Genomic DNA, 13,958 nt, shown 5'->3' with positions numbered 1-13,958 from the left:
TGGCTTGGCCCTGCCTTCCCATCAGGTTCTCAATCACTGGTTCAGGTCTTGACTTAGCATTTCTGCTACAGCCCCCAGTTTTCAGCCTCTAAAACTAGCTTATAAAAACAGCATCCAAAGACAGACTCCAAAAAAACAACCTCAATCCTTCAGCCTCAATAAAGATCTTCCATTTTTTCAGCCTCTGTTGTTCAGCCTCCCTCTTTTCAGTTTCCACTTTTTCAGCCTTCATTTTTCAGACTACAAAAACAGTCTCAATTTTTTAGCCTCTATTTTTTGGTCTTGCTTTATTTTTTGGACTCACTCCATTTTTCAGGCTTCAAAATAAGCCTTCCTTTTTTCAGCCTCAGAAAACAGGCTCCCTTTTTTTTCAGTTTCCATACTTCAGCCACCAAAACTGTCCTCTGTTTTTCTGTCTCCAAAATCAGGCTCCATTTTCAGCCTCCATTCTTCAGCCTCTTTGCTTCAGCTTCTTTTTTTTTCAGACTGCAAAAACATCCTCCATTTTCTAGCCTCTAGTTTCTGGCCTTTTGTTTTTTGGCTTCCATTCCTCAGCCTCCAGCTTTTTAACTTCCATTCTTCAGCCTCAAAAAAAAAACAGCCTCCAAAAAATGGCCTGTGTTCTTTGGCTTCCAGTGTTCCAACCATCATTCTCTGCCCTCCATCCTTTGGCAACCAATTCTTCAATTGCCATTCTTTGGCTTCCATTCTTCATATTCCAAAAAACAGCCTCCGTTCCATGGCCTCCAAAAACCAGCCTCCAAAAATTGGTCTCCGATCTTTCAACTATCATTCTTCAGCTTCCAGTTTTCCAACCCCAATTCTTTAGCTTCCATTCATTGCATTCCAAATAAACATCCTTCATTCTGTAGCCTCCATTATCTGGCCTCTAAAAAACAGCCTCAAACTTTTCAACTTCCATTTCTGGCCTCCAGTTATTCTTTATTCTCCTCTATTCTTTATCCTCCAAAAAATGGCCTCCGAAGAGTGGCCTCCAATTTTCAACCACCATTCTTTGACTTCCAATCTGGCCTCCAACAAACAACCTCCTATAAATGTCCTCTATTCTACAACCTCCATTCTGTGGCCTCCAATTTTTTTTTACCTCTATTCTTTTGCCTCTAATTCTTTTGGCCTCCATTCTTCAGCCTCCAATTTTTCACCTTCCATTTTTCAACCTTCAAAAAATGACCTCCAAAACACACCCTCCATTCTTCAGCATCCAAGTTTTTGACTGCCATTCTTTGGCTTCCATGGTTGGGCCTCCAACAAATGGCTTCCAAACAATGTCCTTCCTCCTGCATTTTCCATTCTGCAGCCTACAGTTTTTCAACCTCAGATTTTCAGCCTACAATTTTTCAACCTTCATTTTCTGGCCTCAAATTATTTGGTTCCATTCTTCAGCCTCCAGTTTTTCAACTGTCATTGTTTGGCTTCCGTTCCTCCATATGCAAAAAATGGCATCCAATTTTTCAACTGCCATTCTTTGGCTTCCATTCTTGGGCCTCCAATGAACAGCATCCAGAAAGCGTTCTCCATCTGCAACCTCCATTCTGCAGGCTCCATTCTGCAGCCTCCAAAAAATAGCCTCCAAAAATGGATTCCATTATCTGGCCTCCATTATCTGGCCTCTAATTTTTCAGCCTCTATTCTGTGGCCTCCAACTGTTTCCATCCATCGGCCTCTGATTTTTTAACCTCCAAAAAATGTTCTCTAAAAGATTGCCTCAACTATCCAGCATCCAGTTTTTCAGCTGCTGTTCTTCAGCTTCCATTCTTGGGCCTCCAACAAACAATCTCCAAAAATGTCCTCCATTCTGCAGGCTCCATTCTGCAGCCTCCAAAAAATGGCCTTCAGTTTTTTGGCCTCCACTCTGCAGCTTCCAGTTTTTTAACCTCCATTCTTTGGCCTCCGTTTTTTTTAACTTCCATTCTTTGACCTCCATCCATTGTTCCACTTCCAAAAACCACTCTCCATTCTGCAGCCTCCGATTCTTCCACCATTGGTCAATAGAGATTGCATAAACGTTTCAGAGAGACTCTCATCCATAGCACTTAATAAATAAATAAATAAATAACAAAAAATGACTATTTCTGAGAGAAGAGCAAAACAGACAAACCACAATAGGTTTCTTTACTTCGTAGGAGAAATAAGTGATTATGAGCTTAAATCTAGAAAACATGCCAAAACCAAAATGCCTTTGTGCCAGGTTGATCTTGCAGCTAAATTTTGAGGCTGCATTTCAGAACATGAAAATGTTAAAACAACCAAGCAACTCTTTCAGTCAGAAATGTAAGACAAAACATCGGTTTTCTCCTAAACTTCATTAAAACCAGACCTTTTGTACTCCAGCTTCTCTGAAAAGGAACTAAGCCTGAGGCAAACAAGCAACAATGGAAAATTGCAGCAACAAGGGAAAACTGCAAGCAGAGAAGAAACTTTGGTAAGCCAGAAGTGCAGAAGGGGAGCTCTAGCAGGAAGCAGAGGGCAGACATAACTACAAATAAGATTGTCATTTTTGCCTACAGTAAATGAAGACACATACATGCCCACCCACATATCTTTATCCCCAGAGAGCACTTTGTAGCCTTTCCAGAGTCATGCAATAAACTGTTTTCTCATTCAAATTTGAGACTCAGTATGCCCATGGAAAGCCAGCTACAGACAGGGGCTCTGCATCTCAGGGAGGTGAAACACAGCTTCTCACAGAAGGGTTTTCAGCCAGCCAAGGTCTCCAGCCCCACCACACAGTCCTTGGGACCTGCCCACTCCTGCAGGGTAGATGAGGAACTATTGTCAAGGCAGCTGGTGATTCAGGGTACCTCCATTTTGAACTGCTGCTGCCTTGGAATAGGCTCATCCTTGTAACAGGCTCTTCCTCACTCCAGGAAAAGACATTGAGGCCCTGGAGGGCATCCAGAGAAGGTCAAGGAATCTGTGAGGGGCCTGGAGCATAAGTGTTAAGGGGAGTGGCTGAGGGAAGTGGGATTGTTCAGTCTGGGGAAGAGGAGGCTCAGGGAAGATCTTATTGATCTTTACAATTGCCTGAAAAGAGGCTGTGGCGACATGAGTGTCAGCCTTTGCTCCATGTAACAGTGATAGGACCAGAGGGAATGACCTCAGCTTGGACCAGGGGAAGGCTGGGCATTCAGGTTGGGTATTAGTAAACATTTCTTCTCCGAAAGAAAAGTGAAGCACTGGCACAGGCTGACCAGGGAGGTGATGGAGTCACCATCCCTGGAGGTGTTCAACTAACTCTAACACTAAAACCTAACCACAACTCTAACGCTAAAACTTAACCCTAACCATAACCCCAAGCCAATCTTAACCCTAACCCCTAACCCAGAAAACACAAGTGTCAGAATACACAAGTCACTTGTTCCTCAAATTGTGCACTTTGGCAAGGCAGCATCAACACTGCAACATCAGCCTCTCTTCATATTTCCCTCTGAAGAGCAAAATCTATATCGTCTTTGTCCAAATACCCTTCAGGGTTACCACAGTGTTACTTTCTGAAACTTGTTCTTCAAAGCCGTGCCTGCCCTTCCTCTTTTTCTTCCTCTCTACTAATTAATTTTTAGTGAAACTTATGGTGTTAGCAGTTTTGATCAGGCCTGGTTATTTTGTTGGGGCTTGTCTACAAAGAAGCTCCATAGTGCCATCACTGCAAGCTTGCTCTCACGCCTAAGAAGCTCTCAGAGCTGCCAGTTCACTGGATAATATGACAAGACCCTTTTCTTCCTTTGTTATTTTATAAATAAATATATAAATATTGAACGGAGACAGGAAGGTTGTTACTGCAGAACAGATTGTTTACAGGCAACATAATCTGTCAGTGTATCACGTGGCCTGCAAAGCTTCTACGTAAAAACTGCAGCAATCTCACTTTGAAAACTACCAGTAAGACACTGAGAGTCATAAATAGAATTGGGGCTCATATTAATTACTAAAAGATCTGCTCTGATCACAGATGCTTTCTCTGAGAGACTTCACAACGTGAGAATGAGAACACATGACTTTCCACCTTTAAAATTAGGAAATGCACACTGAAAAGTACAAACCCAACAGTATTTTTTTCCCTGCAATGTAAAATAGTCTGCACCTGATGTGCAAGACAGCTTCTGAAATCCATTTGAATCAGTACAACAAGGCCAGTGCTTTCTTTCCAGCCTACGGTATTCATCCTGCGCAGTAAACGTAGCTTGGAATTAGCTGCTCCAGTAATAAAACAAGGTAATAACTACATCTATCATTCATTACGATGAACGATTATCATGGCTGGGTCACATTATATCAGTGTAGGCTGTAAATCACCTCTGATTTTACTCACCATAAAAAGAGAGCTTGCCCAATCAGAGAAAGCTACTGAGCCAGAGTAAAGCTCTTGAGCCATGTAAGCATCTTCCAGGAACACATCTCTCCAATTGGTAGGATTCATATGAAAGGGGAGCCCGGGGTGATATGGCACAGTAATGAAAGCCTTCTTTTTCAATACACTATACAACAGAAAATGGAAGCAATTGAAGGAAAAGAATTTCAGTTTTGCTGGAAGAAGAGGCCCCCTCTCATTATGATTGTTTCATAAAACCCTTAATAGTAAGAGCCATTAAACTATGGGCTCACACCCTACACACACCATTCAGAACAAACTCTGTTTCCAAAGGCCACCTGCCAGATACATCTTTTATCCCTCAGACTCTACAGCCAGCAAACAGAAAAGGAAATTAATATTTTAAAACAAACGTAATACCTCAAAGCCCCAGTAGACACTCCTCCCTGCACTGCCCTTGCCATTGACAGGAGAACAGCAAGAGATGCCAGCAGGATCTCTGCAGGTACTGATGGCTTACTCAGATCCTGCAGTATGCAGACCCTGGGATACACAGCACCAAGGCAGCCCTGTTACATTTCTACCCTCTCAAGCACCAGTGGAAGTCAGACCTATGCTCACAAGGGCACTAGTCCTGTGAAAGGAATATGCTTGGGAAAGAGGGTTTGGGTGGTGCTATGTGGAGCCAGGGGTGGAGGTCGGTGATCCTCATGGGACCCTTGACACATACCCCAAAGGCAACAAAGCTGGAGACAAAGCCACCTGCAAGCTAGCTGCAGGCTGAGCTTAAATGGAGCCGCTGGGCAGATGAAGCTGCTCGGAGCAATTAGGGCCCATGGGTGTGCTGGGAGCCTGCTGGTGTGATCTGTGCTGAAATGCCAGAGCTGCGGCAGGACAACGGCAAGAAGACGGAGGAAGGGCTGCACTGCGTTCTTCAAATGGAGCGGCTGCAGCTGGGATGTTTCTTCCCATCACATACAGCAAAGCCACACAGCGGTCAAGCATGGCCCCTGCCTACCTCTCTCCATGCCCTGTGCCAACTAGGACAAGTGACCGCCAGCCCTTTGTTCTTTCCTGCTGCCTGTCATGCAGTCTGGGATACTGGCGCTGGAAGGCAGGGCAGCCTGAAGCTGTACCTCCTCCTCCTGTCTGATTCAAAACGCTCCGTCCAAAAATGAAAAGCTTTTTCTCTGCCATACAGAGCTCTGCTGGAGCTGCGGTAGGGAAGGGAAGACCTCTGGTTTATTCCTGGAAGCATTTTCTCCTTTTTTTTTTTTTTTTTCCTTCTTTCACCCACGCCCTTTCACAGCACTTCTTTTGGCATCCCAGTAGCATGGAAAAATCCCTCCCTTACATAACGCTGCTTTTCAGAGCCCCAGGGCAGCCCCCTCCCTCAGAAAGAACACAAGCAGGACATTCACTGACAAGGTCGGGAAGGTCATGTCTATCTCTCCGCCCCCAGGCTCGGGATGCCCTCTGCACCCTGCGCAACTGCTCATCGTCAGAAGAGTTAACGAGGACAATGCCAGTAGGTGGTGTCCAAGAATAGCTGTTGCTCCGCAGTGCCAGTGGAACCTGCTCTGCACCAAGGGCTGCCCTGGACGGGAGGTGGGCGTGGGGAGCTACGGCAGCACCGCGTTTACTGCACCTTCACGGTGATGGCTGCTGCTTTCTTCCAGTCTTCAGGCTGCTTTCCACAAATAAGCACCTTTACTGGACCATACTTCTAAAGCACCTCTCTTTTGAGATCTCTCCTCGGCATGAGGTGGCTGTGGGCCAGATTAGGCTATTGCTGTAAGAGGAGCCAGAGTCCCCATTTCTCTCTTTAAGCACTTGAGGCAAAAACCAGCCCATGTACCATCTGAGCTGAAAGCCACACTGGGGAATGCTAAATAAGAGACACATACATGGACATGTGTGTATGCACATGTAGCATCCAAAAATGTAAATGACCGCTTCAACTCAATCCAGGGAAGACACTAAAATACATCTAAACCTGTTGGAGTCTCCATCCAGCAGGAGCAGAGGCGTCCACCATGAGCATCTCTGTCCTGGAGAACACAGAGCAGTGGTATAACTGGACGTGGCTCGTGACTTCTTGGCTGTAGAGGCAGAACTTCGGGATGGGAAGGAGGCACTGGGATGGGAATGCTCTTGGTTCAACTCTACTGCTGGGAAATGGGCAGAGGGGAGTGACCAGCATTGCAGGGCAGGGCTTCTTTACCTTCTTGTCAACGACACCAGCACCAGCCACTGTGGTTTTCAGGGTTCTTATGATTGCTCTCCTTCAGTCTGCTGTGAGAAGCAGCCCATGCTCGGTGCTTGATCTGGCCAAATCTGACCCTTCTAAATGCCAGAAGTCCTCCTTCAAAAGAACTGCAGAGGGAAACCCCCCTCAGTCTACTGGTGCACGGTGTTCTGGTGTATTTCCTGCCCCTATGTTATTGTGCTCCAGCCAGTTCCCTTTCCCTCATCTTGTGTTTCTCTCATGGAAGCCTTTGGAGCAGCCTGCTCTTTCCACAAAATACTGTCTGGCCCATTCTTGCTTGCCCTTATGTTCTAGTGGGGTAAAACTGACAGCTAAGTAAGCTGAGCAAACGCTAAACAGGTCATCTTCTTGTGGCTGGAACCACAACCTACGATTCATGTTTAAAGGTATCACACTGACAACCAGTCACCCCTTTCCACAGTTGTACCTCCTTCCATTCTCAGCAAAAGCAGGTACTGACCAGGGTGTGAGCAGCAAGCTGCCTGCTGACTGTGCTGAAACTTGTTATTCCCAGCTAGGGGTTGAAATATGTTCCTGTTTTTGAAAGCCTCACTTTGCTGCAATGTGATGAGCCATCACTAAACGCTAGAAAAAGCTCATCCTGAGAATTTTAACTTGGTTTGCTTCCTAGAACAGATGAATGAGTGCGGACCCAGGCTACTGTGCTCAGGGAACCACAGGGAGAGCAGTCTGGTCTGCCGCAAAAACTCAAGGTTACACTTTGACCCCAAGCAGGAAAAGGATGTCACCGAGGTAGCAGTGAATCCCCCTGACTTGCTGAGATGACTTCTATCACAGCTGTACAGAAAAATGGTAAGCCAGATGGGTGGAGGGACCTCCAGAGAGCCTTCAGAGATGCCACAGGCACTGTCATTTCAGAGCTTTTATGATAGCTGGTAATGCACAGGGAGGAACCAGCCCCGCACAGCTCTGCACCCAGGCTGCGTAGGCACTGAGAAAGCAGAGTTTGAATATAGCTGGCCTGGAGTCAGTGAGAGGGGTGAAAAAAAGATCCTTTCCTCTGCTTTGACATCACTTACTTAGAACAGAACACCGTAAGGCCATCCCTTTCTGCTGTCAGCCTTTGGAGGGAACAGCGGCTGAATGCGGCCTTTGAAGAATCAGTGCCTCACTTATCTCATCTCTCACCTCTTCGCACAGCCTCTTATTTCAGGCGCGTGGCACTGCTCCCAGGAACAAGGAATCGCTTGGCGCAGGTCTTGGTGGCCGCAGGTCCTGCTGCGTCTGCGTGGATGTTGAGGGTCAGGTTGGAACACAAACGACACAAGCTGCAAAGAAAGAAGCCTAAGCGGATGGCACAGGGTGCGTGGTGCTGTGGCTTCGTCCCAGAACACTCACCTCACCAACTGGGATGGCAGCAGGGGCTGTCAGCAGAGAGCAGCTGGGTGGGCGATCTGTGGCAGCAGTCCTGTCCTGCAAACAAGGACAAATGACGAGGAACAAACTGGTGTCTCACAGGTACAACATACAAGCTCCCAGTGCCGGCCCAGGTTCACTGAATGCCAGACAAAAGGCTATAGGTGTATCTCACAGTCACCTCAGCTGGGCATACAGTTGTCTCCCTTCTATTCAGGCCCATGCAGCTTTGCCTTATTGGGATGGTTTGTCTTGTTATCCCCACTGCAGCTGCTACCTAATAGAGATGGCACCAAGATGCAGCGACTAGGGCACAAAGGGAAGTCAGGAGAACTGGTTTGTGTTCCCATCTCTGCTACTGATTTGCTGTATATCCTTGAGCAGGTAATTAGGTTCAGTACGCCTCAGCTTTCCCCACTTAGGACTGTGATAATTACATTTATCTCCCTTTGTGAAGAACAAAGGCTTGGAGACATTTGGATAAAAGCCCTCAAAGAGCCGAGTGTTGCTGAAGTTAGTTATAATAACCATGGCCCTCCTTGAATTTATAAAAGTTGTCCTGTTCCAGCGACTGTTTCATAGATGAGGCATTAAAAACAGGAGCGTAATTACGGGGTGACTCCATATCTGCTGCAGGCTCCTTGCATTGCATTTACTGGGCTAACCCCAACTCACCTAACGCCTGCTGGTTACCTTGCACGGGTTCTAAGGGAGATGTCGGTTTTGCAATGACACGACTGTCACTGCCAAGCAACCATGTTTTGTCACAGTCTGCTGCTGATTAAAGAGCATCGTAATAGCTTTTAACTTCTGAAATAGCAGTGCAAAGTACTAAGTTACAGGGAATTCTGGCATTGCATAAATGACCTTTTTCAGAACAAGGGAAAAAAACAACCTACTGCTCTTCAAAGGTGTTTAGTCCCCAGATTTCTCTTCAGCAGCGAAAATTTCAAGTGAGAGCTCTACAAAGGAAATAGCTCAAGTAATACTGATATTTACAGCAATGAGCCACTCTAAGTTTCATGAGATTTCACTTACAGGACCGGTAGGGAAATCCTACCCCTTACACTATGTATGAGCTCGTTTCACAGGCAGCAAGGACCGTGGTTCATTTCCTATGCCAGCTCCTGAAAGCTTACCAAGATGGAGGCAGAACTCACTGCTTTTGCTACTGACAGATATCAACATGTGAGCAAGCTGTAACCTCTATATCAACAACAGCACCTGAACCTATGGTAATAAGTTAAACAACTCCAAGGAACAATTCTGAGCCCTGGGAGCAGATCTATACTGTTCTATTCTTTAGGAAAGTGCCTGGCCTGGTTTGACCCAGGGCAGCCAGCAGCTCCCAGGCTGAGCCTGGGCAAATGGCAGGAGTAAGCACAGAGCACAGACCGCTCTCAAAGCAGATTTTGCACGATCCTTCTCTGTATTAGAAGGGTAGAGAGGTTTACAGCATGAAGAATAACCCAGTGGGGCCACAGGGTGGGTCCTGCGGATCTCAGCAGCTCCGTCACACTTTTAGACTCAAAGAAAGGAGGCACACAGCAGAAAGGGTTAATCGTACAGGTCGGATGCGTCTTGTTCCAGAAACAGGGAGCGACTTAAAAGCCCAAAAAGAAGAGGGAAGTGGCTGCATTTGCAAATGTGTGCAAGTCTCTCCAGGTGTGAGCGCATACATGCACATTCAGGGGAAAAAACCTTCCAAGAGAATCACAGAATATCCACCACCAGATGACAAGGAAAAGAGATGCCGAGATCTCTGAATGAATTATTTTCAGTGAATCACCCTTGCAGTTTAAAGCCATACCAGCATTTCCAGAAAAACTTTCAGTTATGTAAACAAATGTAAAGAAAACAAACAAACAGCCAAGAACATTTGAAGATAAAAGGCTTGAGATAATAAGATTAAAAATGTTAATAAAGATGTAGAAGCCGCACTTCTACAGACTTTGACACTCATAGCTGAGTTTCTACAAAATACTTCAGCTGCAAGCTGGTGGCCTTGGTCAGTTTAAGCCTATGGACCAGAGATCATCTTGCCATGCCCCATCTAATCGTGCAGACTTTCACTCAGCAAAGCACAGAGGTACCTCTACAGGTGATGCTGTATTTTACTTTTTTTTTTTTTTGCAGGTATATAACTGCTTTGGATCTGGGTTTAAATATATAATTAGAGGCAAGTCTCTGCATAAGTACTTTGAATTTGGCCAGCGCTCCCCAAACGACACGTCTCACCCCGGCTCACTCCCCAGCTCACCTGGTTCCTCACCAACGACACCAGCATCACAACTTTCCCAGCCCTGCTTCCTATCAAGACCTCGATCTCCTCCGTGTGCAAAAAGATCACAGCGTGTCGTCTTTGCTCCTCACGCACAGACAGCGATTTTGAAGTCCTGAATTATTAAGCTTTCCAAAACAGATGGGTCGCCTGAAGAGTAGGTGGGAAGGAGCAAGGCAGAAAAGTTATGATGTGTTCGTCTTACATTACACCCCAGACTTGCCGCTGATGGACTCTATTGTCCTTACTCTGCTTAAATGAATAGTTTAACCTGAAAAGGTAACCAATGGATTAAAACACTCAATCTTAACTATCCCACGGTATGAACTGCCTCTATTTTACAGTTTTAAGCCTCTGTTTTACAGGAAGCCACATGGCAGATGCAGCTACAAGAAACACGTGCTCATAGGACAGGCAGCCAACACACTGGGACACTGCTAAGCATGTCAGAGGGATTCTTCCTACCGAAAGCAATCATGATTTGCTACTGCACTATTGCTACTGTTATGCTGCATGTGTAAATTATTGCCAGCCGGAATAATAAGCCAAGAAACGCACTAAGTCTTCCCTATTAAGCTTTTCCCTCGCAAGCATTTACTCAGGCCCACTCTACATGTTGAAAAGAGTTCACACATTCAGATACGGCCGGAACAGATGAGGGGAAAAGGAAAAGCTTGTGCAATAATAGATATGGGCTGACGCATTTCAAGAAAAACATTTCAGCCTGAGAAGCTGCTGCGAAGATCACTGGCTGCCAGAAGGGCTGTCTGCCAAAACACTTCTGAAATCCAGCTGCGGTTGTAGACAACCAGTAAGAAAATGTCTCACATGCCAGCGCAAACCTCTGTTATCCCAACACAAAACAAAGACAGAATGCAAATGCAAGCCTTGTTGTAGTTAGCTGGAAATGAACCCTTGTTCCCTGACCCTGGAAGCAACCCAGTGAAGTGTGAGACAGAAGGGGACAGAAGTACGGTCTAACTTATACATACTGCAAATCATGTGCACAAGTTCCTCCGAAACTGTTGCAACCAAACCGAAAATCTGGCTGAGTTACATAAGGCTCCTGCTACGTCAGACCTGATGGAGCAGGACCTGGCAGTGCCTCTGGCTGTGATGCCAGGGCTTTAAATACCGGCTCTGCCGCTGGCATCCCAGGCAACCCTGGGTGAGTCACGATGTCAGCCGGTCAGTCTGTTTCAAGGCTGTAAAACTAAGCTGAGTGCTTCCTGTCCCCTTCCACTTCTGCCTATGGGAACCCTGTGTACCCCTGGGCAGAGCTGCTCTCCTACAAGATGCGTACACCCTGTGCTCAGCGCAGCGGGAGAGGGATGGGCCGAAACAAAATCCCTGGCAGAGCATGCTAATTGCTTGGGATTTTTTTTCCCCCTCCACTGGTTTCACGTTTTCCCTTCCTAGACTTTCCACGCCTTGAAGACCTCTTCTGTAACGGGAGCCCACATCAGCCTGCAGAGATGCTATGTCCAAAGAGGAAAGGAACCACGTACCTTCCAAAATAGAGTTTTTCTGGCTTTCCTGACAGATATTCTGCTTCTCATCTGTTTGCACAGAAGTGTCCTCAGGGCAGAAGCCTTCTGTGTTCCCTGTTATACCGTGCATTCTCTTGGTATCTATCACGCAAAAAAGTTGTTTTTAATTAAGACAGGCTGAGCAGGGACTGGTGCCCTATACCTGCAGTGGGCACTGTGCCCAGGTGAGTGGGAGGTGAGACTGGCAGTCTGCAGACACACTGAGGATCACAGAGGTCAAGCAGGGGATTTATCTCCCATACACTGGATACTTACACTGTAAGTGACTGACCTCCTCGCCATGCTCCTATTACACTGCACAGATTCTTCCAGGCCACGGTTCATCCCCACGTAAAATAGATGTTGGAAATATCAGATTCTTGACTTTGCAGCAATTTTTATCCATATAAAGGGAGTCTGGAGTATCAAGCTGGTGGTGCCTGAGCTGAAGGTCATGAGATGAGTCTGATTCCAACTCACTTGACCCCTCACAGCTGCCATTTCCTACAGGGATGGTGGGGATATATTTGAATTGGAAGCCTGTGAATGAAAAACAGTGCCAAGCTTGTTTTATTTACAGTTACATCCAATTACAGGACCAGCTTTCCCAACATATAAAGATAAAACTTGCTCTCGCTAGCATAATTTATACTGGTTCCCATAACCCAAGCATTTTTATGCCAGAACAACCACATACACCTCTGCTATGAAAGTACTTTAACATTTAAATGCCCCAGAACTGTCATTAAACATAACTCTTTCCCTATGTAACACTGCTCCACAAAAATCATTTCTACAGGAGTTACACCCTAGGCAAAGAGGATGAGAGAGATATCCTTGTCAGACCACACAGAAGAAGCAAGCACCAATACCTCGCCGACACTTCTGTGTTGTAGGAAGCCTTCCAGGTTAGGAAGTGAAATTAAATACAAAAAAGCTATCCAGCTGTTCTCTGGCACAATACTGAGGGGATCAATGAGATAGAGCTGCACTGATGGAAAAAAAAAGTTTAGTGCAGCCCATTGTCGCTATCTATTGACCCAGAGTGACCGCAGGGTTTGTCCATTTAACTAGCCTACCACTTCCGAAATGGCTGTGTGCCATGACTCAACATTTCTGCTATTGGAAAGCTCTGAACAATCCACCATAAGGATGCTGAAATTGTCTGAACGATCCTTCACAAGGATGCTGAAATCTATGCAGCTACTGAAACAAGTGACAGGAAACATGGCCATTCCTGGACCAGACACTCTCACAGGACACCAACTTGCTGTTCAGGTCACAGGCCCTGGGCAATATGGCTTTGAAGGGCAAATAGAAAGCTTAACAGCAGATGGTTTGGGCAGTAAATGCCCTCCAGCACCCTAGGTTAAAAGGCACACAGCTTCTTTAGGAATAGGCCATGCCAGTAGGGAGTGGCTAGTAACCTCAGTATGTAACTAGAAGTTAAATATGATCATTGCAAAATAGGGAAAGAATATAGCTTTTTGACACAGATGGCTTTGGGAAGAAGGTTGTACTGTGCAAGACATTCAAGGCGCGCTTGGAAAGCCCTCTTCAGATGAGAACATAAGGCTGGGAGCTGCCCGCCAGAACTGAAACTGCTGGAGGAAGCCACAGAGAAAAGATGGGGAGATTAGGAAAAGGGAGTGACGTGGGGAAGCTGGAAGGATCTGGAGGAGACTTGGAGGAGGGAACAGACGGAAAATCTGCTTTATTTATTCAGTGGACAAACAAGGCAGCTCCTCCATCAATAACAATTACTCACCTTTGACGCCCAGACCCCAGATTGGCAAAGGGCTTAGGTGTGGTGACAGCAACACCAGCACCTCCTTTCAAAGTGCCTGGCTCCAGAAGTGGAATTCCCAAGCTCCAATTACACATCCAATATGAGCCACTGGCAGAAGCAGTCACCCAAAAATGGGATTTGCCAGATTTGGCAGAAATCACCAATAAGGAAAGCAAAGGAAAGAGCTCCTCTGCCTCCTTCGAAACAAGAGGCCTGGTCCTTGCTTGACCTTCCATGTTGCTTGGTGCATCAATTGTGGGGATCAGGATATTCACTAAAGACAAAAGAGACACGGAAGTGCCATCTCCAGCCTAACAGAGATCAAGACAGCAACTCTTTTCAAAGCACCCACATCAGCTGGAGGGAAGGAATTATTCCCCCGG

The 13,958-nt window shown here is 46.1% G+C and overlaps 1 protein-coding gene across 12 annotated transcripts in view; it reads right to left on the bottom strand.

Moving 5' to 3' along the window:
• Nucleotides 1-13,958, bottom strand: part of LOC110395440 — a 79,422-nt gene that overhangs the window by 29,460 nt on the left and 36,004 nt on the right. For 8 of the 12 annotated variants that reach the window (XM_021389832.1, XM_021389835.1, XM_021389833.1 and 5 more), the window contains exons 3-5: nt 12,063-12,326; nt 7,959-8,033; nt 7,749-7,888 (exon numbers count right to left, since the gene is read on the bottom strand). In XM_021389832.1, the coding sequence (XP_021245507.1) occupies nt 7,749-7,888; nt 7,959-8,033; nt 12,063-12,131 (284 nt within the window). In that variant the 5' untranslated portion in view covers nt 12,132-12,326. Of the gene's footprint in view, nt 1-7,748; nt 7,889-7,958; nt 8,034-10,236; nt 10,408-11,249; nt 11,693-11,765; nt 11,889-12,062; nt 12,327-13,958 lie in introns of those variants that run through there. The other 4 variants (XM_021389836.1, XM_021389837.1, XM_021389838.1 and 1 more) reach the window with 4 other exon arrangements.

The sequence above is a fragment of the Numida meleagris genome, chromosome 3 (assembly GCF_002078875.1).
Source record: "Numida meleagris isolate 19003 breed g44 Domestic line chromosome 3, NumMel1.0, whole genome shotgun sequence".
NCBI classification, from domain to species: domain Eukaryota; kingdom Metazoa; phylum Chordata; class Aves; order Galliformes; family Numididae; genus Numida; species Numida meleagris.
Note: the sequence above shows the minus strand (reverse complement) of the source record. Positions and strands in the feature narration are given on the sequence as shown.